This window comes from Babesia bovis, chromosome 1, assembly GCF_000165395.2.
Source record: "Babesia bovis T2Bo chromosome 1, whole genome shotgun sequence".
Classification (NCBI taxonomy): domain Eukaryota; phylum Apicomplexa; class Aconoidasida; order Piroplasmida; family Babesiidae; genus Babesia; species Babesia bovis.
The window spans coordinates 26369-52721 of record NC_067396.1 but is presented as its reverse complement, the minus strand read 5'-3'; the positions used below and the strand labels follow the sequence as shown (position 1 = coordinate 52721).

Below are 26353 nucleotides of genomic sequence, written 5' to 3'. Positions count from 1 at the left end.
GTTGTAGGGAAAATGCAATAATATCATATGTGTAATCCTAGAGTGCTTCAATCGAGTCGTTGTCTTGCACATAGCACAAACAACAGAAGGACTGTTTGATTAACTGATAATTCAACTAATGTTATGAATTCTTATATATCACGGTATTTTAAATGAGGTATGCAGTTGATTAAGTGGAATACTTCTGATTTACTTGTACAGATAGGACTCGATGTTGTTGCTCAGCAGAATATTTTACCGCTGTAACAGCAAACGGCAACTTGTTCGATTGAATAGTTGTGTAAACAGTGGTTATGTATATTTGACACATATTTCTCCGCTGAAATCAAGGCATCGAATGGCACTAAGGAAGTATGACCCGCGCGTGAATAGACATGTGTTAGTCTAGTGTATGTTGTTTCACATCTTATGCAGTGTATTTTACCAAACAAGCATTGCAGGAAATAAAACCAAGAGTACTCCACCCTCTCAACATTCCATTAAGTATGCAAGGTTTACAGGAAAATCTACAAACATGAAGCCTTTAATAGCAAGGATTCAACGTGCCTATGATTACGGGAGGTTCAATCCCTTCGACAAAATTTATAACCGACTGGTTAATACAAGAGGGGCAGTGGAAAATCGCATGGGATGAATAGAATAGCACAATGGTAGAATGGCTTCATCTCAACTGTTCTATATAAATTTACCTAATCGATACGATAATTAAATAGATAAATGCATTTTTACAGTTATACGATGTCTCCTCTATGTGTATCTTGAAATCCTGGTTCCAGAAGAGGGATATGCAATTCTTCAAATGGAGATCTTCCGATAAAGGATGGTACATCTTGAGTGGTGTCTTCCATATCTGGTAGACACAAAAAATGACAAAGACAAGGGCGTTTTATATCACTGGAAGCAATATTTCCGAAGTTTATTTGGCTGCTCAAAGTCTCTAGCCTCACGGGAGCATACGATGCCTGATGGTTGGATTTGTTCGAATCCATTGCATATATGGTAGAAGAAAATAGCAACATTTGGTTATCCCAAATATCCTTCGCTAGCTTGTTGCTAAAATCCAAAATTATCGCCCTTATCTGACTTTGTGCTTCTTCAAGCAACCCAAATAGGATCTTGTGGCGATTTATGTTGCAGAGATATAGCCACGTGACTATGTTAATCATAAACATGGCTAAAATGCACCAGAATCCCTCATATTGTATAGCAGCATACCAATAAAGATTAGATATAATGTCAGGGTGGGCCAATGGTACCCTGTGGTACATCCTAAATCGCCTATCATAGACAAATGCAGCTGTTCCAATTGATATGGCCGCATGTATGAATATTGGGATGTATATCCGCAATAACATCATTCGACATCTTAGGAATGTTATTCTATTCCATATGTCGTCCACGTGGTAGTTGTCAAATTTTGACGAGGCCTCGTCGAAGGCTTTCACCAAACTTTTTTCCGTTTGTCGGCAGGCTTGTGGCTGACCACGATATATGCGCTTTCCATAGTCCGAAAAGTGTTCTACAGCACGTTGTTTGCTTCCGTATAAAAATTCGTGCTTTGACAGTTCGACAGAGAGCAAACATAGACGCCACAGGTAGAAGCGAATACGCGTCTGGGTCACATAAAAACCGATTATTTGAATGCACAGATATAGAAATATCCCAATGAAAAAAAAGTTTTCGAATTCTCTTATGTGATCAACTAAAACTTGAGCTCCTTTCTGTATATAAGCACCCCCAATTTTGCTTGTTTCAGGATTTTTCATACGTTCATATATCTGCGACAGGCTCCCATACAATCTGAACTGACAGCAGACGTGGAAAATTGCCGGGACAAGCAAAGCGAGTAGCATAAACCCAAGAGCAACTATAGTATATACGGTAGATATGCATTGCTCATCGTCAACGAAATTCAATGTATCCGGCGTCGGTGGGTAACGTGTCCGGTTATTATCCAACCTATGATGCCTGTTTTTTGATCCACCTTCTTCCGTCACTTTTATGTGATTGTAAACAAATCTGTCATTGGGATTATGTTTTTCACTGAGCATCGATGCCAAACTGCTAATTTGTGACCGATTAGTTGCTTCTGCCCTCATGCGTATTACATTTATTTTGTCGTCATTAATTTCATGCTTATATGAGTCTGTATCCCGTATGCTGTGTAATCCGTCGTTAGATACGCATTTTATGTCAGTATTACATGTGTTAGATACTGTATTACGATCTGAATTATAAGAAATTGGTCGAATATGATCACGTTCGTGTTCAGTATGGTTTTCATTGCCAAATTCATAAGCGTGTACATTAAATCCTAAGTGTTTATTCTCTTCCATATGAGATGTCAAGGCATTATACGCCTCCATTGTAGAGAATAGAAAGCATGATATAATCGCCGAACTGCGTCTAAATCCTCTGCTACACTGTTTTCTACGATCCAATAAATATGTGTTTCATGCATACATTGATCCCTATTATACCAAACGGATGGTTAACTATCCTTCATTCCGCATAACTTGTCTTGTGGTTAAATTGTACAACCATCCACAAGCGTGCCAAATTCAACGCTCGACGCCTATATAGAATTACTGGATTTATTGATAGAATTTTATAAATATTTATTATATTTAAGCGCTATGTTGGATGCCTTTTAGCAAAAGTCAATGACATGTATGATGTGTAAAATAATTATTCTTCAATGAAAGATAATAGTGCTACACATCTTGTTCTATGTGGAAGTAGTAAAATCTATTTGTGTATTGGCAGTCAATGGCATTAAATTGTGTAAGCAAAAGCCTAAATGGTGTTCTCCTGGTAACGTATATGACCCATTTCACCTTCGTGTGCTTCTGTATATTCTTTATATCTTAATCAATTACTATATGGCTATTTTTGAATGATTGTGATTTAAAACGGTATCATGGGTGAACACTCATGGATACCATCTAATTCGCCATTTGTTGGCGCGATCCTGGCATATTTTTATGCTTAACTTCGAACGGTTATTATGATTAAGATCTTCTATGATTATCTAAGATTACTATATTCAGACATTTTTAGAAAACCTCTGTCATGTTATAAAGAGTGGCAATTTGGGCTTATATATATAATAGTGAACATATACTTTAATTGTTGTATACTTCACGGAGATGATGTAACTTTATAGACTTTTAAATGGTATAATAGAAGTGATGAAGCTGTTAGATCCATTTATTAGATTGCAATTACTAGCGTAGATGGAGCATTATCCTATCAATGATTGGAAGCAAATTGTCCTGTGTATCCACAGATAGGTGGATGGGAGACGTGCAATTGAGCAAGTTCACTATTAATTTTACGTTTTGGTTAAGTCAATCAAACACCATGAATTATCGGCACTCTGAGTTGCCGTAAATTCGACAATTTTGATTGATACCGTTGTGTCTCGGCTTTCAGTATGAGTAAATACTGTCTTACAACTGAACGAATTTTTAAAATTTGTGATTCTCGACAAATTGGCTGTACTGTCCTATCATCTAGCTACTGTATAATTTATGGATGGCCCATATTCTCCATGATTGTTAGTGGATTATCCCAGTATCGTAGAATACCACATGATCGTTAGTCGTGTTAATATTGGAACTTTCAAAATCCCATTCAGTCAAATATTGTTTTATAAAACAGATAATTAGGAACTATGGACCGAATGAAGAAACTGTATGTCCTATGTTCTGTATGGCTATGATTTTATGCATTATCGATAAAATTTTTTTATATGCATGGCGCACAAAATCAACATTATTTCTATCATTTGTTTACCCAATGAAGTCTTAATTGTATTGAATCGACTATTAAGAATGTCTCTAAGATCAATCCATGTACAATGAAACATGTTTTCATATGTAAAAACGTATTGAAGGATTCGATATTTACAAATTTCCCAATGTCGCACAAGGTTTGATCATAGACAAAGTAACCCAAATCACGGGACTAAATATACGTTTTTTATCTCGTAAATTACAAAAATATCCGAGGTTAAACCGCTGGACACCTTACATAGTATATACTTTGGTAGAATTCGATTGTTGCAAAGACGTATTACCCATTATGACTCAAACCACGTTCGCCTATCATCAATTCATTTCAAAAAGGGATGATCTAGTTATGCTATTTTACGCCCTGCGCAAGCGTCAAACATACATTGAAAAACAACAATGACCAATAATATAAACGCAAATGAATTAGCCATGCTACCAATAACATTGCACATAATGTATAATTCAAATAGATCTTGGGTATTGTTCACAAAGGCGTTGCTCCCATGTCTAACAAGCGACTGTGGATATAGCACCAAAAAGATTGTGATTTCCAAGCGCAGTGGAAATCAATTTGTTAGTCAATTGCTGAATTATTTAATGGTGAATAAATCTGTCCTCAGTGTTGATATCTTGGTGACGTAGTAAACATTGTAGGATTTCCGGAGGTTCAAAAATGGTATTCATTTTACCCGAACTGAGGGATATGGGATGGGAGATGTGAATTTCATACCAAGTTACAGTTACTTCCCATGAAGATTTTGTTCAAATGTCCTCGATGATGACGTAAAAATGGATATCTTAGAGTAATGTTCTCAATACAATGTTAAACTAAAGTATTGAATTCTAACGACGTTGAGAGCATATATGAAGTATGATAATAATTCAGGTGACAATTTTTGATGAAATCAAAAACAAAGTTTTGTTTTATTATTTATCATTTATCATTTCATTTGCTTATTTAGTTCCCTAAAGATCAATCTAATTCCAAAGGAAATGCTGAAAAAGATCTGCATGTAAACGCATATAAGGTATACATGATTCATCTTTTTCGATTAATGGATCCGCGTTATGAATGGTTTGGGATTGCATTGTGCTGTGTTTACATTAGACACCTAAATCTACATAAATATGTAATATTTAAGTATCCATTGTTCAAAATGTTAAGGCCACAAATTTATCCAGTGCAGGAAGCGGTGGGACATAAATGAGCGGAACTAACATCGAATGTATTATGTGTGGGATTATTATTGCCGACATCAACTCTGCCACATAAGGTGATGGGTAGTTATGGGTAAATTGCTGTTAACGGCATGAATCCCTGTGATGCGTGGGAAACTCATCCAATGACAGTGTTGCGTATATTCTCATCAGCCTCTGAATATGAATTAATAGAATATGCCTTACCACTTCAATCAAACGCATATTGCATTATCAAATTGCCTCCGATGTCAAGCGCTGTAGATACTTAAGTTTCTCTTCGTAATTGTACTTCCTTAGAGCCGTGGTCACCAATCGAACGGCATCTGGTCCTCTGCGCATTTTACCCAATAATTTTATTATATCTTTTTGATCGTTGATTAAAGCAATCAATATTTTTGCAGCATTTCTTAAAGTTATGCTCCCAGCCTTCAGTGAAGAAAGGCACATGTCAACGATATCTTCTAAATGTTTGAGCTGCGTTGTATTAGGACCGATACTATCCAGCAAAATGATCATACAATTTAGGATTGTAAGGTGAGCCGATTTATTTCTGTATCGTGATGTAGATACCGTCTAATCATACTTACGTCTTGTATAGCTTCAAGAGTATCGCAGACACTTTAGCTGCTGAACTAGAAAGGCATATTTTGCTCAATGTAAGGTTCGCCGAGGCACAAATGAATTCTGGTGATCCAGAAGCTGCCTTCCTTACACATATATCTAAAACACCGGGTAGTAGTTGGCCTAGAGTGGTTCCCAACGACTTATATAAGTGGCCTAAGCATACAATACCGCTATTTGATAGGTTTGATCTCCCACTATTGGCGTGGGATACAATGGCACGCACAGCCATAATCAATGAGTCGGGATCGCATTCCGAAAATAGCTCCGGATGCTTGTCAGTTATATTGCATATTTCCGTATGGCATTTGATTATCTCATTCCACTTCAGCTCACTTAAGTTTACAGTTTTTTCTAATAATTTTGATGCTGATGCTCCTGTGGGTTTCGCTGTTTCCACCTATGTTATATTAAATGGTCTGTTATAAATTCCTACCCTGCGTTTAGGTGGTATTCTTGTAGTGCCCCTTCTCAGAGGTACAGGTCTTGCTCTGGGTCTTACTGGTTTTAAGCTAGCGGTATCAACTTCATCTGCAGCAGAAGTGAAAGTTTTGCCTCTTGCAACAACGTTAACATTGCGACTATCTTTATTCCAATCCTCCGTAGGTTCTATTCCCATTGATGATTCAGCCGTTATTCCTTCATCTATTATCCGCTCTATAGATCTTTTTATTTCGGCTTCTGTCTCGTTATTCATGATATCTCTACGTGGTGGAGTATTTGATCCGTTGTGCCCTACCGGCGTCACAGGGGTATGGCTTCCACTGGTCATATGTGACATCTTGTTAACTATTAAGTGGGATACTGAATCGGTCCCACGTATATCTGAATTTTTTCGCACGGAAAATGAATCATTGTCACATCCACGAGGAGTGGTTGAAGACGAGTCCTTTATTTCAACGTTAAAATCATCTCTACCCTTTGATAATTCGATATCATCTCTTGTCGTATGATACAACTCTTTTGGAGATGTCTGTATACGAAAAGTTGCGTGATTAGATTCTACCGTCTGTTCATTTGTATCAATCCTCCCTTCCGTCTTTAATGATGATGATGATGGAGTATTGGTTATTGAGTGTGTTGTGTGTGCAGGTTTAACTATTTCATCTGATATCGTATATGTAGATCTCACGCTTCTGTCTTTAAAAGCGATGGGCCGTTCCTCTATAACAGCCGCGTTTGATCTAACACGATTATCTATGGGTTCTCCATGAAGCATATTCTTCTCCACATCACTCGGTTTCTTAATCGTGTTTTTTAATTCATCAGGTTCATCCCGTTCCCACCAACCCTTTTCTGATATGTTATTTGATTTGCGTATTGGTATATCGCCAAACGTTGACGATACAGCGATAACTCGGCGTTGCACCTTGTCCGCATTGTTTTTATTCACTGGACTCTTCACATTTATCACCTTTACGTTAGATGGCAGCTCCTCTTTAACGACCTGCTGTTTTATCTCGACGTCTTCAGTAGCTCGTGGTGATATGTCTCCAGGTTTTCTGTAAAGCATATATTAAAGGCATCATGAAACAGCGTTACGCATGAAAGATATATTATTGTATATATATATATATATATATATATATATATATATAACCGCATGGTCTGACAATGTTTCCCCTTGTGATTGCATATAATACAGGAGTGAACCATAAATCATGTCTGTATGCAACAAATAATTCTTATTGGATGTTAGTATATATTTGACGAAACAGTAAACAGTTAGTTAAAACTTTTATACGTGATTGTAAGAAATGTGAATAATGAACGTGTGGTGAACGGCCATATCCCTGAAAACCCAGAAAAAACTTACGGTTTTACGCTATAATTATCCTTTGCCGCCACTGAAAGAGATTCGCCTTTATTTAATTTTGGCGCCCTACTAATACAGCAGCCCATTTTATTATGTGATACGGTATGTTTGGCTCGGCACATTAATCGTGTCTCATTTGTGTCTCATTGTACTATTATTAGGATTACATATTCTCCATTTGTGGTAAATCTTGAATAATTTCACCAATTTCATCCTCTGTATATTCCCTGAATTGTCTGTCATGAATTTTTATGCGAGCCATTTCAATGTTTTTAGTCGTCATCTGATCTTTCATAACCTGGCGGAGTACTTCCAGTACAAGCAGCTCGGCATCTATATATGTTCACACATTCCCCTTTTACTCACCTCTGAAACTCATATCATCTCTATATCTTTCTTGTAGTACGGATTCCGCACCTTCCTGAGCAGAACCTATTGCCGATGCTTTATATTTGATACTGGTCCCAGAGGGGTCGACACACCAAATAGAGGGGCCATCTATGTCGATTCCGCCTACCAGTAGCGCAACACCAAAAGGTCTACTCATGGTTTTCTTTTTTCTTGTATCAAATATATCTACATAAAATAACGGCTCTGGAAAAAAGCACTACCTGAGAAGTCGAGAGCCATATCCGCTATTGACTCAACACAGGACCTTATAGCCAAAGGTTCATTGTATACAAATCTATGGTTTGCACACTCCAAGCGGCCATGGTCAATTAGCGTGCGAGCGTCTGCAATTAGACCACTCATTGTGCATCCGATGTGAGTGTCGATTTCCATTATTTTTTCCAATGAAACCGATTCCATTAGCGGTGAATTTACACGGTGTTCAGACGCAAAAATGACGCCTTCTTTAGTTGCGATTGCAAGTGCTGTACTTCCAAGTTTAATGGCCCCTAGGGCATATTCCACCTGAAAGATTCTCCCCTCGGGAGAAAAGGTATTTACACCCCTATCATATTCGTTCCTGAATAAAATTGGTTTCTTGCTTTGCAATCTTACCTAGCTGTAAACATATTTGATATGATTAACACATTGCCTGTCTATGGTGTGTCTCAGAGGATTCCTGGGGTATATCGTTTATTTCTAAAATAAAAGGGATTATATGTTCTATTTCAACTTCCTTGATAATCACTGAGTGCGGTTTCCATGTGTGACCCTGCTTGTGGCATTTCACACTTTTGGTTTGCCACTTTTAAATATTTTTTCTATTCATATTATACCACATCTGCGAACCAACATAGATCATAACCATTTATTATTCCATTCTAGTGGTCTTTATATAACCCTTCGCCTTTTAGATTACACCTGTGCATATATGTAACCATGGGAGGATGCATCGGAATCGTCACAGCATAAACCCAACCAAACATCATTTCAATAATATAGTGTGTTCAAATAGGAGGGAAATGAATCCGAATATCCCCTGTATACGGTTAAATGAATGATTTTTTCTTTTTTCAGGAAAGCATTTATGATACTCCACGTGTGTGGCTGATCTTCCTGATATCATTTACATTCCTGTGTTACTTCTAATAAGTTGATGTAGAGTTGCAAATTTTTACGAACATAAATCGTTTAACATTTTGATTCATTTGAATACTTTGATTCCAACAATGTTGAAAACAATGGATGTATATCCCACTAACGCCGAACTCCAGAAGATGGGAGAATGGGAGCGGAAATCTATATGGAAGAAGATGCCAAAGATGGAGCTTCATATGCATGGAGACATTGCATGCCCTGTTAATAAGTTAATTGACGTATGTTCTCTTTAACCTCGTGAAAATGATTCTAGATATATAACGATTATGCGGATGAAAATGATCGTCTAACCGAACAAGATATCTTGCAAAATATTATATGTAATTACAAAATTAAGGATTTAGTGGAATTCATCGATAAGACACGTATGATATGTAAAGTAAGTGTTTTTATCTCTTCTAACTAACAGTAGGTTTTTGCAAACAATTCAAAAATCCTCGAACGCTCATCTAAGGAAGCTATTCTTGCTAAATACAGGGAAGGTGTAGTGTGAGTATTCTGTCATATTGTAATATTGTCTAGGGGATTGGAGTTCAGGTTTTCCCCGGCTTACCTTGCCGAAGGATGTGGTTATTCGTATGATGAGGTGGTTAATGATGTTCTGTCTGGTATGGAGCAAGCTAAAAAACAAATAAAGACACCATTCGAGGTAATTTGTTGTTGTGGCCATATGTAGCTTACAGGTTGGAGCAATATATATTGGTGAGATAGGTATCCATGATCAGTTCCCGTTTTCAGAATCAGTTGATTACTTTTTCAAGCATCGTGACAAATTTATTGGTTTTGACAATGCGGGATATCCTGCCGACTTTGCACCATTTGCGGATCAATTCAAGCGTCTTGTAGATGCCGGCGTTAATCTCACTCTTCATGCAGGAGAAACGCCACCTGATTGTAATGAACGTTTGGCAATGGCTCTTGACTTTGGTGCCAAACGTATAGGTCATGGTATTGAATGTGCCAAATCACCCGAAATGATGAAGAGGTTGATAGATGAGGATGTTATACTAGAGGTTTGTCCAAAGTCGAATTGGATTACCAACCCATCAATTAATATGTCGGATCACCCAATTAGGAAGATATATGATGCTGGTGTTAAGGTGTGTATCAATACCGATGATCCTATGATGATGACCAACAGCCTACACGGTTAGTTCATAAGCATGTCGTAACAAATATACAGAGGAATATGATCTGCTGTTCACCCATTTAGGATTTGGATATGCAGATTTCGTTAAGATGAATACATGGGCATTAGAAAAGTCATTCCTTAGCAAAGAGGCAAAATTGACCCTCAAGAAAGCATACTTCCCTAACGCAAACATATAATGCAAACGTTTGCACATCACTATATACGCTATCTATGTATGGACTAATTGGATAATTGGGTTAAGGTTCTTTTAGACTTTGTGTGAAGTTGTTTTATTGTGTTCAATTTTTCATTCAGTTCCACACAACTTAAAGCTTCATCATCCACCAAATCCTTTTGTGGTTGACGTTCCCTAATATATCTAAAAATAGTAAATGGCCCGTTAGTATACTCACTTTACAAATGCTTTTCTTTCTTGTTGGTCTCTCATGACGTCAACCCATTGAAACCATGGTATTCGACGAATGTTCCATCCAAGCTTTTTGAGAACACTAAAACATATGAGGATTCCAATGGTCATCTTCCTAACCTGTGTTGTAGTTTCACCTTGTTTGTGTATTTTGTGGTACCAGAATAAAAGCAGCACGGGCCGTCCACGAACCAACAATTTTGACGATCACGTACTTCTCCTATATCTATCCAGTAGCATCCCCAATAGAAAGTATTGCGATGTTGTATGCCCAGCTCAGCTAAAGTGGAGGACACATCCCAATGAAATAATGAAGGGCTGCGTTCCGATTGTTGTATTGTTCGAGTGCTGTATTAGCAATTATGAATTATCCTTCCGTTTTACCTGAGTCTTGTGTAGAAGTTACGTGTAGATTGGTTCAACTTTAACCATACATTTTGCAACATAACACGGACAACGAGGGCACAAGAAAGTGCCTGTCTCAAAGTATTAGCTCTAGCACATATGAAAATTCTGTAATATCCAATTGGTTTACAAGTGAATAATATACCTGGGAAAACGTTCCATTATGTATATTTGGGTATTTTCATCGTACATGTGAAACAATGTAACGTCGTTCATGGCATTTCTGAAATCTTGTGCATATAAACTGTCTAGTCGCCCAATCATTTTGTCAGCAATCTGTTGTTTGAGGTAAGGCGTGGTTATATCCTAAACAAAGAATCGAGCAAACAAATGTGAAACCTACCAACCTGGCCAAACCGTCACATATTTTCATTAGATCTGTTGTACGTAGAGAGTCAAATTTATCCGCTACGACAGAAGCTAGCTACATTGTTCTCATATGAAGATGGTATAACTCACTCTATTTAGAAATGCAGTTTGCCTAAGCTGTAGTCTACTCAAACACCAAACCACGCACATCAAGCTACTGCTAGGAAAGTTGCTCAATAGTGGTGCAGAATATTCCGAAATTTTCTCATAAAAATGTTTATTGTAGAATCGACTTTTACCATAACTGTAGAAATTGTAGAATTATTATATAAACAGACCCGTAATATATATAGCCAATCTGTTGTGGGCATAAAGTTGGTGCTAGCTCTATGACTCTATTACCGAAATTATACCTGATCATTTTGTTATGTCAATTGTAAAAATTACCACATATGGGAATCGTGTTTTCTTACAGTTGCCGCTTTTTGTACCACTGCTGATATAGACCAGCTGTCCATAATATCGACAGGTGCATGGAGTGAAACTTTTTGTGGCATCCAATATTTTCTTGTTCTATGTCAGCAAGTGAAGATCAGTAATAATCAAAGATTTTACCTTTGCTGGGTCCAAGACCGAAAGCGTTTATGTATCCTTCTACCTATTTGACGGATCCTTGATTCATGTCTGATAGATCTTAATATAATTGCTTCCCTGGCTCTTAGCACAGCCATTATAATATGAAGAGTGTTTCTACATGGGTGGTGTAAATGATGGTCCAAAAATTATTGGTGGTTTTTTAAAGAGTAATTATATAGCGCTTGGTAATATAGCAATAGATGTGTACAAGATTCTGTTATTAGACACATTTTGTCAACGTAATACTCTTCTCGCTTATGAGGATTGCGAGTGACGATGAGACACAAACCATATGTGTAGCCATATGCATACTATAGAGAATAATTGTTCGTTCATCAAAAAATGTAGGGAGTCATATTTTTTGTCATGGTGTGTTAAGGTATCGGTGCCAACAGATGTCATTTACACATTTTATAGAAAATATATATCCGTGTCAAGTCAGAAGGAAATATGGTTGATTCTACGCCATGAATGATAAAGCAAAAAATATCAAATTGTTTGGTACGTGGTTCTATAATTGTGCATATACTGTTGCTGTAGTAGGAAATCTGCCATACGAGATCACCGAAATCGAATTGCGAAATATACTTCAAGGTTGTGGTAACATAAGATTCGCCATGTAAGTTTTGATTATTGCATTTTTATATTATCACAGTATACGAAAGGACAGGCAAACGAATAAAAGTAAAGGGTATGCTCATGTGGAATATCGCTATGACTGGGAGGCAGTTGCGGCCTTCAAGCGTCTTTTAGGGAAGGAGATTCATGGTAGGATACTTAAAGTTGATTTTTGTGATGAAGTTCTTCGAAAGCGATACTCCGAATTGGTAACTGCTGCTGCCAACATCCAAAAACCTGTAACTGTCTCTAGTGTACTACCTTCCGTCCTTTCCTCGGAAGGAAATGGCAGCATCAATACCCATGCTGATCAGAATGTGGCCGAACTTATTGACGGTAATCGCATTTCTTTTAATTCACCGGAATACCTATCCACTTTACTGCAAAATGCATCTCAAAAACGACTCAGACCCGATGATATTATGGTGGATTCTAATGGTCGTATGTTCAACGAGGAATTATTTTCTATTATCAGTAACATGAATATGCTACATGTTGCAGAACTAATAAATTTTATTGATGAACGAATGATGGAGTCCACCGTTAACAGTCGTCATGTGATTCGATCTCATTCAAATTTTGATTCGGTTCTCACACATGCTAAGCTATTACTGAATGTGAATATGATAAACTCAGGTATGTCAACGAATATGAGGTTTTCCCGCAATGATAATTTGTCAAGCATATTGAAGTATTATATATTGGGGCTAAAAATGAACATGTGATGATAATTACTGTTTTCCCTGACACTTTGAGCAACTTCGCATCATATGTTACTTGAAGTTGGTCTCTACTTGGCAGCGTTATCCTCCACTCAATCGCATTAACATGGGTAGCATACCAATCAACTACAAATTCCATAATATTTTTGGAGGGTCAGATGAGCATTACCTCATCGTATTATATTGTGCGTTACTTTTTAGGTGGTAGGATAACAAATGTCATCAAATCAATTAGCTTCTGCTGTTTTGTTATAACTTCTCACGATTAGGTTACTTGATACATCAATGTTTTCTGGGATCTTAATTGTACCATTGTAAGATTAATTATATATCATGAACATGAGTGTTTTAAGGAAATTTATAGGTTTGTTACAGCTATTACGTGCGTTGAATGAACATCTAATCAACGTTACACATATAGTAGAATGTAAATTGAAACAGTCCTATGTGAGAATACTATATGGGAAACTTGAACGATTCATTGCTACCTCGTCGGTGGCTATGTCAATAACTCTTCCTGTTTTCACTAGCATATATGTTGCGGACTTCCAACATTTGCTTCATAATCAAAACATGGTTGAATCTGTTGATCCTATACAAAAGAATAATGATATCGTATGATTATTTGCTCATTTAAGATTTGTAGTGGCATGCTTGAGAATTGTTGATCAAATCTGAACTTATTAAGTAGTCAGTGTAAACGAATGAGCTAATGGCACTGTTATATGGTCTCTATTTAGTACAATATTCGCTATGATATCAAATGTGTATTTTTAATATTTGGTGAATAATGAACGAAATATTGATCTGCAATTGCTCACAACATTCACATTGAAATATACGAAAGTAGATAACATTCATAATACGTATGTTATTCATGAAATGATAATCCCTAAAATAGTCGAGTGATCAGTTTATCTACTTGTGAAAGATGCAACCACACGCAAGAAGGTTCTGCTCAACTAGTTTCCTACGTTCATTTTCATTTAACACAATCCATTAGGAAATCCACAACGTTTTGTTCTTTCATTGCTTGATGTTGTCTTATTGATGTTCAATACAGCCATAAAATTAATCCTTTGTTATAATCTGTAGCTTATCTGTTTGAATTAGTTGTTAAACGAGAACGAAACATTTCCCTTTGTTATGAAAAAACAAACAATACAAAATGATAAGTGATAAAACATCTACCAAATTACATGATGCCTCCTCTACTAAAATAAAGTACATATGTTTCTAATAACACAGCCCTATATTGCAATTTACCCTACAGATGTCATTTAAAATCGCTATATTTTTTTTTAATATTATGACTCCCTAATATAATAGCAAATTATAACATAATCTTAACTACTACTGTGCTATGTTTTATTTAAAATAAATGATGAGACCATTAAGTAGCATCCATCATATGATACAAATACAATTAACAACAGCACTGTATTATGTGCATAACAAATTGGAAAAAATCTACAAACAGTAAGACCACAATGGAGTGATTTGTACATATAATAGATTAACATAAAAATCTAATTAATATTCTTATAAAAACACAAACAAAAATAGTAGTTTGATCATTAAAATATAGCTGATAGATGTTATACAATTATTATATCAAGCATAAACTCATTTGATAAATTAGATACGATGTAGCATGTATAATAAATCGGTGAATATTACAATTTGAACGTTCGTAATGTATAAAACCCGAAATTTAACTAAGATATTAATTATATAAGTACATAAAAATACCTTTAAATTTTTGTTGAACATACTTTAGCTAAATAATGAAATATATATTCGTGAATGTACAAATCCTATAAAACACAAATAAAAACAAATGAAATAGATGTCTTAAATTGAACAGATCACATTTAAAAAAAACAAAACATTAGTTAATAGTGAGTATCTCAAATTTTTATGACATTTATATAACATTTGACAATTATACATGACAAAATGAATGTAACATTTTAATTCTATTTTGCACAATCATAATTTGATAAATGCAAAATTAATCATTAGCAAAAATGCAATATTTACATATAAGTTGAAAAAAAGGCGTAACAAATATATAGATTTAATAAATAATAAGACGTGTGAAGCATGGTTAAATGTCAAATTCATATACGAAGTGCTGTATTAAATGATTAATATAACATAAATAGTAGATAATATTTTTTTATCATGAAAACTACCACAAATAAAAATCTTGTTCATAAGTTAAATGTAAATAAATATGTACTAAAAAAAATTAAATAAAATAATGTATGGTATAATTGAATATTATAACATGTTATATTGTATATTGGATATTCGACGTATAATCTATTTGATGACTCACTTTTAAATAATTATATTTTTATGGCGTAAAACTGTTATACGAAATAATACATTGAACAGTTCACCAACATAAAAAAATCGTATTATCAATTTTATAATGTCGTTGCTTACACATTATTGAAATAGCATTTTTCAGTTTACACAACACAAACATCAATAATGACACAATGAGTATTGTTACTCGTTTAATGTTTTATGCAATTAATAGTTTTTCATTAGCATGTAGTAATGTTTGTAAATAACCTAAATGAACGAATACAAGCACGAAAAATTGTTTATCAATATATAGTTAATAAAAACAGCTAATATATAAGAATATAATACATAAGTATAACAAGTCATTACTTTTGTACGATTTTTTGTTTAAACACGTTTATTTTGTCAACATACAACGTATTGTAATAAATATAACATTTAACATAATGCATTTACAGAAAATAAAACATAAAACAAATACGTCAAACATACCTGTAAGATGTAATAACCTGAATATATTGTGAATGTAAATATAAATATAAAAATTAAAATAAAAATTAAAATAAAAGTAAAAATAAAATTAAATATATATATTCTATTATGAAAATTTGTAACATTTAAACTTAAGCGTTGCAATACTTGTATTATACATAAAGAGTTGTTATAAGATAAAATTATTAACATATATTTGAATATAAGTGTGACAAAATACATAAAATTTTAGAATGAACGCTTGAATCGTAATAGTTATTATTAGATATTTATGATTCTACTCCAAGATGTCTAATTATTTGCAGTTATTGACATTAATATTATAAGTATGAGGCGTGAAAAATAACAACAGTTTTTAAAATGTGTGTTTGGACATGATTTACTAATGCGTATTTATGTGTACATAATATATTGATCAAATTTATTTCTCGTTAGTATATATATCAATAGCACATTGAATCTACATGGTTCTAAGTACATAACAGATTAGTACTATGTGAATTATTTATAATTATTATCCCTATAGGGTTTCTATAAATAATAAATAACATTAAAATATAATAAATATTATTCGTCGATTATACAAATTAAATAATTTATACATATCATCATATGGGTTACTGTTTACATGATTTTGTATTATCTTGATATTGTAAGTTATGATTTAACTAATGTCAAGGTATATTTTAATATTGTAGATGGGCAGTATTTAATTATGTTTACATAACCGTTTATATCCTAAGAAATTTTCAGCTAAAATTTTGTTATAAATTGTACCGCATTTTTATTTTAAACATCATTTATATTAATGTCCACAATACTTTTAATTATTATTTACAACTTCATAATTGTTATTATACTTTATGTCGATTGTTAACGACACTATTTGTTGATAAGTATCATTGTACTATATAATTCCCAATGCTGCATGTTATTATTTTGATGTTTATTCTTTTCTAAAATATTTTCATGCTTTTATGTTAATGATAATGTAGTTTTTAATGCTTACATTCTGCATGTCTGTTTACTCTGAATTTTATAAAACAACATTGTTCTACTAAACTGTTATTTTATTGTTCTTATTCGTTACAAATAAGGTCTCATCTATTACATACAAGTCTTAATTTTTTTTTTTAAAGAGATATATAAAAGCAGATAATATTTACGTTATTATATGGTTAACATTTTTAGTAAATTAACCTATACCACATACATTGCCACTGGTGCTCTCCACCCCGTAACCAATGCGACCTCATATGTGTCCAGTCCAGTGGTCATATGGCACCAAAGGATAGATAGAGTACTGCCACTAGCCAGGCTAGCCTGAGAACAAAGATCCAGGGGAGCCGTATGTCGTATTGGAGTTGGCCGACCTGGGAGAGGAGATTGCTGAGGGGAGTGGTACTCTCTGTCGTGATCACTGCACCAAAACTCTATGAGTCCTTTACCAACATTGCTACGAAAATCCAAGCAATACACTCTGTAATCTCATCCATATAACACCCCCAACAGCTACTACTTTTATACCAAACATCCACCAAAACTATTACTAAACTTTTGTGAAACATTTGCCAAAGTTATACTAAACATTCACCAAAACTACTACTAAACTTTTGTGAAACTTTTACCAAAGTTATAATAAACCTTTACCAAAAGTGCCACTAAAGTTCTATGAAACATTTATCACATCTAATGCCAAACCTTTACCAAAATCCGTACTAAACTTTAACTGAATATACGACGGAAATTTTAATAAAACCAGTACTAAACCTTTACTAACACTGCCACTATAACTCTATGTATACCTTATGAGTATCATTGGTCCTCTAACTCTACCACTAGACTGCTCCACATTACTACCCCCGATACTAACTACCACATTATATCACCGTTGCGCCGAAGGCGCCACTACGTCGCCACTACATCCTACCAAAATACTCCATCAGATCCACCCCCCTCCGTCCCGTCATCACCTTATACCACATACATTGCCACTGGTGCTCACCACCCCGTAACCAATGTGACCTCATATATGTCCAGTCCAGTGGCCATAAGGCACCAAATGCGAGGTAGAGTACCGCTACTAGCCAGTCTGCGGTCAGCACAAAGATCCAGGGGAGCCGTATGTCGTATTGGAGCTGGCCAACCTGGGTAAGTAGGTTGCTGAGGGGGTGGTCCTTCTGAGAGGTGGCCTTCTCAGTGCTCTCTATTACCTTCTTCAAGCTGTCCAAGAATTGGTGACACTGCTTCTTCCCATTCTCCTTCTTCTCAATACTATAATCTCCCTCCATTCTTTTCCCCCTCCTGCTGGTACCCCTCCAGGTTGAATGGGTTACCGTAGCTGAAACCATGTCTATACAATACTGGTAGTACCCCGGTACATGATACGATTGAAGAGCAGTTACATTGTGCATTGCCCGTCTCACCATGACTTCCCTTTCTGCACTTATTGGGGTCACATCCTTTACATCCCCGGCATTCAATATTACGGAATGCCTCAGAGAGTGACTCTAGTCCTGAATGAAGTGCATCTGATAGATACAGTACCCATGAGAGGTATGTTCCACCGAAAGTGGCACTCACTGCTGTATAGAGTTCACCGGTTAGGGGGGATACGTAGTGGTTACTGTCAGTGAGTGTTGAGAGGGAAGTATTGGCAGTAGCAGCACTGTCCTTGTCGTCTTTAATATTTATCAGTGCTTGTCCTACACTCGTTCTGTAGTCGTCACCACCCACTACCTTTTGGATCCACTCTATCTCTTTCACTACATCCCGTAACCCAGAAGCGCACCAGCCACAGAAGTACTTGTCTTCATGCTCCTTCTCAGATGATGACCCAATGTGTCCACATTGTTGGTTTTTCTGTCCCTTCTGGTTCTCTCCTTTCACTGGATTTCCTACACCACCCCTAAAGAACCCGAATACATCACCCAATACCTGTGGTGTCGTAGCACTGAGTGCGGAAGTAACCCTGACTAGCCTATAGGCACAAGATTGCATCATGTGCTCGTTACTGAAAAAGTAGAGGATGCCATAAAGGCGTTGGCCAGTCATATCACTGGTGCTGCCACTGTGGAAATTCCCTCTGAAACCCATTGGCAGTGGACAGCATTGGCCGGAACCACCACAGTGTCCTAAGTGGGATGCAGCGGGTGGGTACTCTGGCGTGTCGTTGTCTGTGTCAGTGTTTCGTACTACCTCACAACTAAAGCCTGGCAATCTATTCTCGAGGAATGCCTGGAGGGGGGAGGGGAAACCATCCATGTATTGTTGGTGGCATTTCTCACAGTGCCTGGACTCTGGCTTTTGGCCACACTTGGTGGAATGGTCGTGGCACGGGGCACATCTAGTGCTGCCTACAATGTCTTCCATGTTGTCTATGGCATTCGCAATGTCGTCCTGCAGATGCTTTTGGCATCCGTTTGTCTTTATGTTATTCCACCAATCCTTCAATATAAGCAATGATTCTACAACTTGACGTATCCAATGATGAGCAGCATTAAGTTTGTCTTTTTTATCGCCTTGCTTCACCATTTCCTTAGCCGTATTTAGTGCTGTCGTAGCCTCCGTTAGTTTCGTTTTAGCCTTCTCAAGTGCCTTCTTTTTCTCCCCCTCTAGTCCATTCACCTTCTCCACCACCCCCTCTAGTGCCGTCACCTTCTCCTTCACCTCCTCTAGTACCGCCTCTAATACCGTATGTAGATTACCATTCTTCCCATTCCCTCCTGACACTTTCTTTAGTGCGTCGACTGCCACACTCTCATTCTTAATATCCTTTTCCAATACCTCCTGGGCATTACCCAATTGTACTACTACATCCCCTATATCCTTCAACACATCCACTAGAGACTTCACTACTGCATCACTACCTGTCTTCATCCCATCCAACACCCCCTTTACCTTCTGTACCCTACTTTTCCTATCATGCTCCATGGGGTTACACCCCAGGCACATCCAACTGATAACCCCCTTGGACACCACATCCTTACCATACCTACACTCTCTCCACTTCCCTCCCATAGCAACTTTCACTGCACACTGCTTCCTAAGTAAATAGAGTTGGTAGAACAGAGCCCTAATGTAGTGAACCACCTGGTTGTATGCTTGGATGGACACAGTGGGATAGGTGAAATTACACTCCGTGTTAGCATACAGGGCATGAATGGCAGGAGTAGTACTGTCAGTACTATGTAGTCCACCCTGTATACCTATGAGGACCAATGGGCAATACTGGGTCACTGCCTGGAAGTGGGCAAAGAGGTTATATTGATGAACTGTAATGGGATGCCAACGGCCTGTCTGGTGGAAATTCAGTTCGGACTGCTCGGTCGTGGATGCATTGTCTCCGGGTTTCTTGAGTACTTCTGCTAGTCTTTCCTTAGCGTAACCTAGCATATCCTTATATGCCGAACTATAGGGCAATGCACTAAGCCAGTATAGGATCTCACGGATTGTCTTGGGAGTCCTTGGAGTACTCTCTGTAGTCCTTTTCTGTAACCCGGTAAAATAGGCACATGATATAATATAGAGCTTGAAAATGGCACCGATCTTGTTCTGGTCAATGTCACTAGTACTAGAGTCGTCACCATTCTTGAACACTCTAGCTTCATTGTTGAACGAATCCCTATGTGCAGTATGTACAAATCCGGCGTAATTCATATCGTACGGTTGTTTTGCTGTATTACCGTCAACGGCATTACTACCCTTAGGGTGAGTAAACCCTAGAAACAGTTTTCCCATGAACCCATCCCATATAACCTGATCTAATCTATTTTTCGGCCCTTTGTCATTCAGCATATCCTTAGGAAACCCTAGGGCCTGTAACCACTGAGATAAACTCCCATCATCTAGACTACTACCGTCCAGGATGTGATTATTCCAGTAAGGACTAGTAATGTGCCATTTACCAGTCCAATGCATATAAGTAATTCCACTCCAAATGAGACATACTGAGCCTAGGAGGATACGGGCACAGTGGTGGCGTCTACTTGAGGCACTACCTGGGTAGTAATCTGGAAGGTCTGTCAAATCTTTCCAATATGGTTTGACATCTACTCGCTTGGATTCAACGTACGAATCTTTTATCAGAATTGGCTTGTATGGATATGCCGATGTATAGCTATGTATTCTGTATTCCTCATTGTAGGTGCCATTGCTGCTCTTCTCCTTATCACAACTACACTCCTCCTTACACCTCCCCCTACAATCCGTACAACAACACTTGCAGCATTTGCCTGCTAGAGCACATTTGCACTCCTCGCCAGCACTACAACCGCCACCACCAGTACCACACTTACACTCCTGCTTCTTCTTATCGTCTTCACTACCACTATCCTTACACCTTGTACACCCCCTTCCCAGTTGTACCCAATCGGTGCCGTTAATCACTACATATTTCATACACCCACACGTGCCACACTTGTTCTCCGAGTCTTTATCCTCTAGATACTTGCAGCCACTGCCACCGTGCGGATTGCCATTGAGATCGCTGCTATGAACCTTCTTGCACTCACCATTGCTCCAACACTTCTCTATACTACTCCACCCAACTAGTGCACTGAGTACCTGTGCCAACTGGTCTATGTAGGTCCGTACCACTGCAGTACCACCTAGTCCCTGTACTAGGGAGAAGAGTCCATTGAGGTGTTCCTTGACTTGCTTATCAGTGGCACCTTTGTTGTTGCTTATAGCATTGTCAGTGCCGTCAGCTCCCTTGGTATCACCTTGATAGCCTATTGGGCACCATGAGGTACTGTATACCAGTAGTGGTACTAGATAGTACTACTACACTACTGTGAATACTATCCCGATAATAATAGAGTTAAAAACAATAACGAGATCACCGCTACCACCGGGATAACACATTACCACATCAATGGCTCAATAATAAAAGCAATATTACTACTAGTATTCTATATAACAACATGATCATACTATGGAGTACTGTTGAGTAATGGAAATAATGGTTTCCTATGTACTACATATACTATACGCGCCGTATATAATAGAGGGCGCCTTCGGCGCCACACTGTATATAGACTCACCCCTGTACAGAATGTATATGTGGCCTGGCGGCGGCAGTGACTGACCTACTGCAGTCAGTAGAACTGGAGTATAATGGTAAGTAGACAGTAGTGTAGTAGTACTATCTAGTACCACTACTGGTATACAGTACCTCATGGTGCCCAATAGGCTATCAAGGTGATACCAAGGGAGCTGACGGCACTGACAATGCTATAAGCAACAACAAAGGTGCCACTGATAAGCAAGTCAAGGAACACCTCAATGGACTATTCTCTCTGGTCCAAGGACTAGGTGGTACCGCAGTGGTACGGACCTACATAGACCAGTTGGCACAGGTACTCAGTGCACTCGTTGGGTGGAGTGAGATAGAAAAGTGTTGGGACAATGACAAGTGCAAGAAGGGTGATAAGGTACATCATGGCACAAGAGATGGCTGCGAGTATTTAAAGGATATGGAGGCGAAGAACAAGTGTGGTGATTGTGGGTGTATGAAATATGTAGTGATCCCGAGAGTCGATTGGGTGCAACTGGGCAGGGGGTGTCAGAGGTGTAAGGATAGTGGCACTGAAGAAGAGAAGAAGCAGCAGGAGTGTAAGTGTGGTGACTCCTGTACTGCTGCCACATGCAAATGCGCCAAAGAAGGCAGATGCTGCAAGTGTTGTTGTACGGGTTGTAGTGGGTGTAAGAAGGAGTGTAGTTGTATCGAAGAAGACAAAGACAAGGTCAACGACGCGTATAACCGTGGCCATCGTATATACAATGACTCGTATCAGTCAGCGTACTCTGAAACAGTTTTGAAATCATTCACAGGAGAATCACACACGGTAATCCGACAACCCAAGTGGAACGATCTCATTTACTTGCCAGATTCTGATACTACCTCCCAACGTCGCCACCGATGTGCCCGTATCCTCCTAGGCTCAGTATGTCTCATCTGGAGTGGCATTACCTATATGCATTGGACGGGCAAGTGGGCCAAGGGGAGTCCTTACTGGAACAATCACATCCTAGATGGTTCCGGTCTTGACGATGGAACACTATCCCAATGGTTACAGGCCCTAGGGTTTCCTAGGGATATGTTGAATGACAAAGGGCCGAAAAATAGATTAGATCAGGTTATATGGGATGGGTTTAGGGATATGCTTTTCTTGGGATTCCTGGAGCCTAGTGGCCTTGGTCATGATGTCAGTGACACCAATGGTAATACAGCCAGAGCTCCTTTCGGTATGAATTATGCCGGTTTTGTGCATACTGCACATAGGGATTCATTCAACACTGATCAAGCTACTGTCTTCCCTAATGGCACAAGTTCTAGTAGCGCTGTCCAAATCAGTGAAAGTAACCAGCATAAAAACGGTGCCATTTTCAAGCTCTACATTCTCTCATGTGCCTATTTTACTGGGCTTCAGCAGAAGGCTCCGCCGAAGGCGGAAAATAGAACCCCTAAGACAATCCGGGAGATCCTATACTGGCTCAGTGCATTACCCTATAGTCAGGCATACCCAGAGATACTGGAGCATTCCAAGGAAGTATTGAAGAAGGTAGCACCAGAAAAGGATGGTACTAAAACGCTCTCATTCCTTCAAACAGGCCGCACAGCACCCATTACCGTTCATGAATTCAACCTGTTTGCCCACTTCCAGGCAGTGACCCAGTATTGCCCACTGCTCCTCATAGGTATCCAGGGTGGACTCAAAGGTAGTGACACCACTAAAGAACCTCCTATACACTCCTTATATGCTAACACAGAGTGTTCCTTCACATATCCCACTGTGTCCATCCAAGCATACAACCAGGTGGTGCACTACATTAGGGCTCTATTCTACCAGTTGTACTTCCTTAGGAAGCAGTGTGCAGTGAAAGTTGCTATGGGAGGGAAGTGGAGAGAGTGTAGGTATGGTAAGGATGTGGTGTCTAAGGGGGTAATCAGCTGGATGTGCCTGGGGTGTGACCCCATGGAACATGATAGGAAATGTAGGGTGGATAAAGTAAAGGAGGAGTTGGGAAAAGTAGTGTCTAAGGGGAAAGATACTGTTGCAGTAAAGGTAAAGGCATTGCTAGAAGCTATTGGTCAGGTAGTGGTACAATTGGGTAATGCCCAGGAGGCATTGGAAGGGAAGAAGAAGGAGGCTATAGAGGGGGTGAAGGGGAAACTAACGGAGGCTAGGGAGGGACTAGAAACGGCGGTGAATGGGAATGGTGGGATGGATGGGAAACTAGGGGAGGCCAAGAATAAACTAGGGGAGCTGACGAATGGTGGTAGTGGAATACTAAAGGATGTGGAGGATGCACTAGGGACGGCTCAGAATGATGTGACAAATGTTGATCCCGGTAAGAACAAGATAAGTGCTGCTATCAAGGGAGTGCGCAATGTATTGGATGAATTACGAAAGGGAGTCGAGGGGCTGAAACAGGAGAAGGAAAACGAAATCATGTGTGGACTAAGTGAAGTATTTGGTGTTCCTGTAGAAGATAACGAATTAGAAAAGGCGCTACAACAAGAAGTATCCCACGAGTACACCGCACTCCTGCAGGCCATCAACAAGCTCAAAGACATATGCAACACCGCAAAGTGCAGTGCATGTGACCAACACTCCAACAAGTGTGGCAAACCATCTCAACCAGGCATCTGTGAGAAGTGCCTCCAACCCACTACCACTGGAGTCCCCTCCCCCCTCCAGGCATTCCTCGAGGATCGGCTGCCAGGTTTTAGTTGTGACGTAGTACGAAGCGATGACAATGACACTCCAAACTACCCACTGGCCTCATCCCACTTGGGACACTGTAATGGTTCCGGCCAATGCTGCCCACTGCCAATGGGTTTTAGAGGGCAATTCCAAAAAGGTGTCACCAATACTGGCCAACGCCTTTACGGCATACTGTACTTCTTCAGTAACGAGAACATGATGCAGTCGTGTGTCTATACACTAGTGAGGGTGACTTCTGCACTCAGTGCTACCACTCCACAGGTACTGGGTGATGTCTTTGGGTTCTTTAGGGGTGGAGTAGGAAATAAGGAGAGTGGAAAGACTAAGAATGGAAGTGATCAGCCGTGTAAGCACGATGGAAATCCATCGACGAAGCCGAATGACTACTTTTGCGGCTGGTGTGCCTCTGGGTTAAGGGATGTAGTGAATGACATTGAGTGGGTACCATCTGACAGTAATCCAGGAGGGCACTACATGAGCACTGTAGGAAAAGCACTAAGAGATATTAAGGGAGGCAAAGATAGTGTGACTCCCCTAAAATCCACTGCTACTACAACTACTACCACTAATACATCCCTCTCACGACTCACTGAGAACTGCCAGTACCTCTCCCCCCTAACCGGTGAGCTCTATACCGCAGTGAGTGCCACGTTCGGTGGAACATACCTCTCATGGGTACTGTATCTATCAGATGCCCTTCATTCAGGACTAGAGTCACTGTCTGAGGCATTCCTGCAAATTGAATGCCGGGGATGTAAGGGACAATGTGACCCCAATAAGTGTAAGAAGGGTGAGCACGGACAGAAGAGTGATGGACAGGTCTCTGGACTATGCCAGTGCCAATCAATCGTATCATGTACCGGAGTCCTGCCGGTACTCTATAGACATGGCTTCAGTTACGGTAACCCATTCAACCTGGAGGGGTACCAGCAGGAGGGGGAAAAGAATGGAGACTATAGTATAGAGAAGAAAGACCCTAGGCTGTGTCATCAGTTCTTGGACAGTCTTAGTGCAGTGATCAATAAGAAGAAGGAATCCGAACAGAAGGACCAGGACAAACACCCACTCACGAATCTCCTCTCCCAGGTAGGCCAACTCCAATACGACATACGGCTGCCCTGGATCTTTGTCCTCACGTTAGCCTGGCTAGTGGCGGTACTCTATCTTGCATTTGGTGCCATATGGCCATTGGACTGGGCACATATGAGGTCGCATTGGTTAAGGGGTGGAGAACACCAGTGGCAATGTATGTGGTATAAGGTAATGACGGGACGCAAAGGAATGGAACTGGTGGAGTATTTTGGTCAACGTTTACTAGTGATTTTAGTGATGGTTTAGTAGGGTTGTTAGTGAATGTTTGGCACAGATATGGCAGAATTTTTGGGTAGAGTAATATGTGTAGTAGTACTTTTTGGCGACTACATAGTAACTGCTAACTCTCTGTGTCCCTCCCTCCCCGCACAAAGGAGTGCTTAGTGGGGCCATAATTTATGTTGGTGTTACCCCGGTGGGGTTTTTAGGATGCTAGGGCAACCCTCATGATGGGGCACTAGTTAGTGGCTTGAACAGTAGTGTTGGC

At 38.8% G+C, this 26353-nt stretch overlaps 9 protein-coding genes across 9 annotated transcripts; 4 read left to right on the top strand and 5 right to left on the bottom strand.

Annotated features, from left to right (window-relative positions):
* The first annotated feature begins 63 nt into the window (after positions 1-63).
* Positions 64-664, top strand: BBOV_I001510 (ribosomal protein L33). Its single transcript, XM_001608753.2, has 3 exons — positions 64-157; positions 202-378; positions 415-664. Exons 2-3 carry the CDS (start codon positions 212-214, stop codon positions 632-634), a joined length of 387 nt encoding a protein of 128 aa, XP_001608803.2. The 5' UTR covers positions 64-157; positions 202-211; the 3' UTR covers positions 635-664.
* A 36-nt stretch (positions 665-700) lies between these two features.
* Positions 701-2744, bottom strand: BBOV_I001500 (putative integral membrane protein). Its single transcript, XM_001608752.1, has one exon. It carries the CDS (start codon positions 2364-2366, stop codon positions 732-734), a length of 1635 nt encoding a protein of 544 aa, XP_001608802.1. The 5' UTR covers positions 2367-2744; the 3' UTR covers positions 701-731.
* A 2210-nt stretch (positions 2745-4954) lies between these two features.
* On the bottom strand, positions 4955-7630 carry BBOV_I001490 (uncharacterized protein). The gene is made up of 4 exons (XM_001608751.2): positions 7435-7630; positions 6055-7120; positions 5585-6018; positions 4955-5547 (listed from the first exon to the last, which is right to left on the bottom strand). The coding sequence occupies exons 1-4, from the start codon at positions 7554-7556 to the stop codon at positions 5229-5231; spliced, it is 1941 nt and encodes a 646-aa protein (XP_001608801.2). The 5' UTR covers positions 7557-7630; the 3' UTR covers positions 4955-5228.
* Positions 7391-8464, bottom strand: BBOV_I001480 (putative proteasome alpha 5 subunit). Its single transcript, XM_001608750.2, has 4 exons — positions 8440-8464; positions 8046-8404; positions 7801-8010; positions 7391-7767 (listed from the first exon to the last, which is right to left on the bottom strand). The coding sequence occupies exons 1-4, from the start codon at positions 8451-8453 to the stop codon at positions 7598-7600; spliced, it is 753 nt and encodes a 250-aa protein (XP_001608800.1). The 5' UTR covers positions 8454-8464; the 3' UTR covers positions 7391-7597.
* Positions 8465-8969: 505 nt separating this feature from the next.
* BBOV_I001470 (Adenosine/AMP deaminase family protein) lies at positions 8970-10351 on the top strand. The gene is made up of 6 exons (XM_001608749.2): positions 8970-9200; positions 9236-9361; positions 9395-9471; positions 9505-9631; positions 9666-10131; positions 10166-10351. The coding sequence occupies exons 1-6, from the start codon at positions 9054-9056 to the stop codon at positions 10309-10311; spliced, it is 1089 nt and encodes a 362-aa protein (XP_001608799.1). The 5' UTR covers positions 8970-9053; the 3' UTR covers positions 10312-10351.
* Positions 10352-10353: 2 nt separating this feature from the next.
* BBOV_I001460 (Restriction endonuclease-like superfamily protein) lies at positions 10354-12031 on the bottom strand. Its single transcript, XM_051767444.1, has 10 exons — positions 11871-12031; positions 11703-11828; positions 11594-11668; positions 11406-11559; positions 11290-11370; positions 11092-11252; positions 10926-11054; positions 10662-10889; positions 10528-10623; positions 10354-10493 (listed from the first exon to the last, which is right to left on the bottom strand). Exons 1-10 carry the CDS (start codon positions 11984-11986, stop codon positions 10355-10357), a joined length of 1305 nt encoding a protein of 434 aa, XP_051622956.1. The 5' UTR covers positions 11987-12031; the 3' UTR covers position 10354.
* Positions 12032-12174: 143 nt separating this feature from the next.
* BBOV_I001450 (RNA recognition motif domain containingprotein) lies at positions 12175-13440 on the top strand. The gene is made up of 4 exons (XM_051767030.1): positions 12175-12270; positions 12309-12392; positions 12432-12510; positions 12547-13440. The coding sequence occupies exons 2-4, from the start codon at positions 12359-12361 to the stop codon at positions 13232-13234; spliced, it is 801 nt and encodes a 266-aa protein (XP_051622955.1). The 5' UTR covers positions 12175-12270; positions 12309-12358; the 3' UTR covers positions 13235-13440.
* Positions 13441-17911: 4471 nt separating this feature from the next.
* BBOV_I001440 (variant erythrocyte surface antigen-1 alpha subunit) lies at positions 17912-21969 on the bottom strand. Its single transcript, XM_001608746.2, has 3 exons — positions 21964-21969; positions 18448-21794; positions 17912-18395 (listed from the first exon to the last, which is right to left on the bottom strand). The coding sequence occupies exons 1-3, from the start codon at positions 21966-21968 to the stop codon at positions 17962-17964; spliced, it is 3786 nt and encodes a 1261-aa protein (XP_001608796.1). The 5' UTR covers position 21969; the 3' UTR covers positions 17912-17961.
* Positions 21846-26158, top strand: BBOV_I001430 (variant erythrocyte surface antigen-1 alpha subunit). The gene is made up of 3 exons (XM_051767391.1): positions 21846-21949; positions 21984-22122; positions 22235-26158. Exons 2-3 carry the CDS (start codon positions 21996-21998, stop codon positions 26110-26112), a joined length of 4005 nt encoding a protein of 1334 aa, XP_051622954.1. The 5' UTR covers positions 21846-21949; positions 21984-21995; the 3' UTR covers positions 26113-26158.
* The last annotated feature ends 195 nt before the right edge of the window (positions 26159-26353 follow it).

Coding starts and splice junctions, on each gene's coding strand:
- BBOV_I001440 (XM_001608746.2), bottom strand. Junction 18,396..18,447: donor TGAGACGGGCAATGCACAAT/GTAACTGCTCTT, acceptor AGTATTGTATAG/ACATGGTTTCAGCTACGGTA.
- BBOV_I001430 (XM_051767391.1), top strand. CDS start 21,996: ATGGAAATAATGGTTTCCTATGTACTACATATACTATACGCGCCGTAT. Junction 22,123..22,234: donor TATGTGGCCTGGCGGCGGCA/GTGACTGACCTA, acceptor GGTGCCCAATAG/GCTATCAAGGTGATACCAAG.
- BBOV_I001480 (XM_001608750.2), bottom strand. Junction 8,011..8,045: donor TATGGCTCTCGACTTCTCAG/GTAGTGCTTTTT, acceptor TATTTTATGTAG/ATATATTTGATACAAGAAAA. Junction 7,768..7,800: donor AGATGATATGAGTTTCAGAG/GTGAGTAAAAGG, acceptor GAACATATATAG/ATGCCGAGCTGCTTGTACTG.
- BBOV_I001460 (XM_051767444.1), bottom strand. CDS start 11,986: ATGGCTGTGCTAAGAGCCAGGGAAGCAATTATATTAAGATCTATCAGA. Junction 11,371..11,405: donor AAACTGCATTTCTAAATAGA/GTGAGTTATACC, acceptor AGAACAATGTAG/CTAGCTTCTGTCGTAGCGGA. Junction 11,055..11,091: donor ATAATGGAACGTTTTCCCAG/GTATATTATTCA, acceptor TGGATATTACAG/AATTTTCATATGTGCTAGAG.
- BBOV_I001470 (XM_001608749.2), top strand. CDS start 9,054: ATGTTGAAAACAATGGATGTATATCCCACTAACGCCGAACTCCAGAAG. Junction 9,201..9,235: donor CTGTTAATAAGTTAATTGAC/GTATGTTCTCTT, acceptor AAATGATTCTAG/ATATATAACGATTATGCGGA. Junction 9,472..9,504: donor AAATACAGGGAAGGTGTAGT/GTGAGTATTCTG, acceptor AATATTGTCTAG/GGGATTGGAGTTCAGGTTTT.
- BBOV_I001500 (XM_001608752.1), bottom strand. CDS start 2,366: ATGGAGGCGTATAATGCCTTGACATCTCATATGGAAGAGAATAAACAC.
- BBOV_I001490 (XM_001608751.2), bottom strand. CDS start 7,556: ATGTGCCGAGCCAAACATACCGTATCACATAATAAAATGGGCTGCTGT. Junction 7,121..7,434: donor GATAATTATAGCGTAAAACC/GTAAGTTTTTTC, acceptor TATGCTTTACAG/AAAACCTGGAGACATATCAC. Junction 5,548..5,584: donor CTCTTGAAGCTATACAAGAC/GTAAGTATGATT, acceptor ATCACGATACAG/AAATAAATCGGCTCACCTTA.
- BBOV_I001450 (XM_051767030.1), top strand. CDS start 12,359: ATGAATGATAAAGCAAAAAATATCAAATTGTTTG. Junction 12,393..12,431: donor AAAAAATATCAAATTGTTTG/GTACGTGGTTCT, acceptor CTGTTGCTGTAG/TAGGAAATCTGCCATACGAG. Junction 12,511..12,546: donor GGTAACATAAGATTCGCCAT/GTAAGTTTTGAT, acceptor ATATTATCACAG/TATACGAAAGGACAGGCAAA.
- BBOV_I001510 (XM_001608753.2), top strand. CDS start 212: ATGTTGTTGCTCAGCAGAATATTTTACCGCTGTAACAGCAAACGGCAA. Junction 379..414: donor CCGCGCGTGAATAGACATGT/GTTAGTCTAGTG, acceptor CATCTTATGCAG/TGTATTTTACCAAACAAGCA.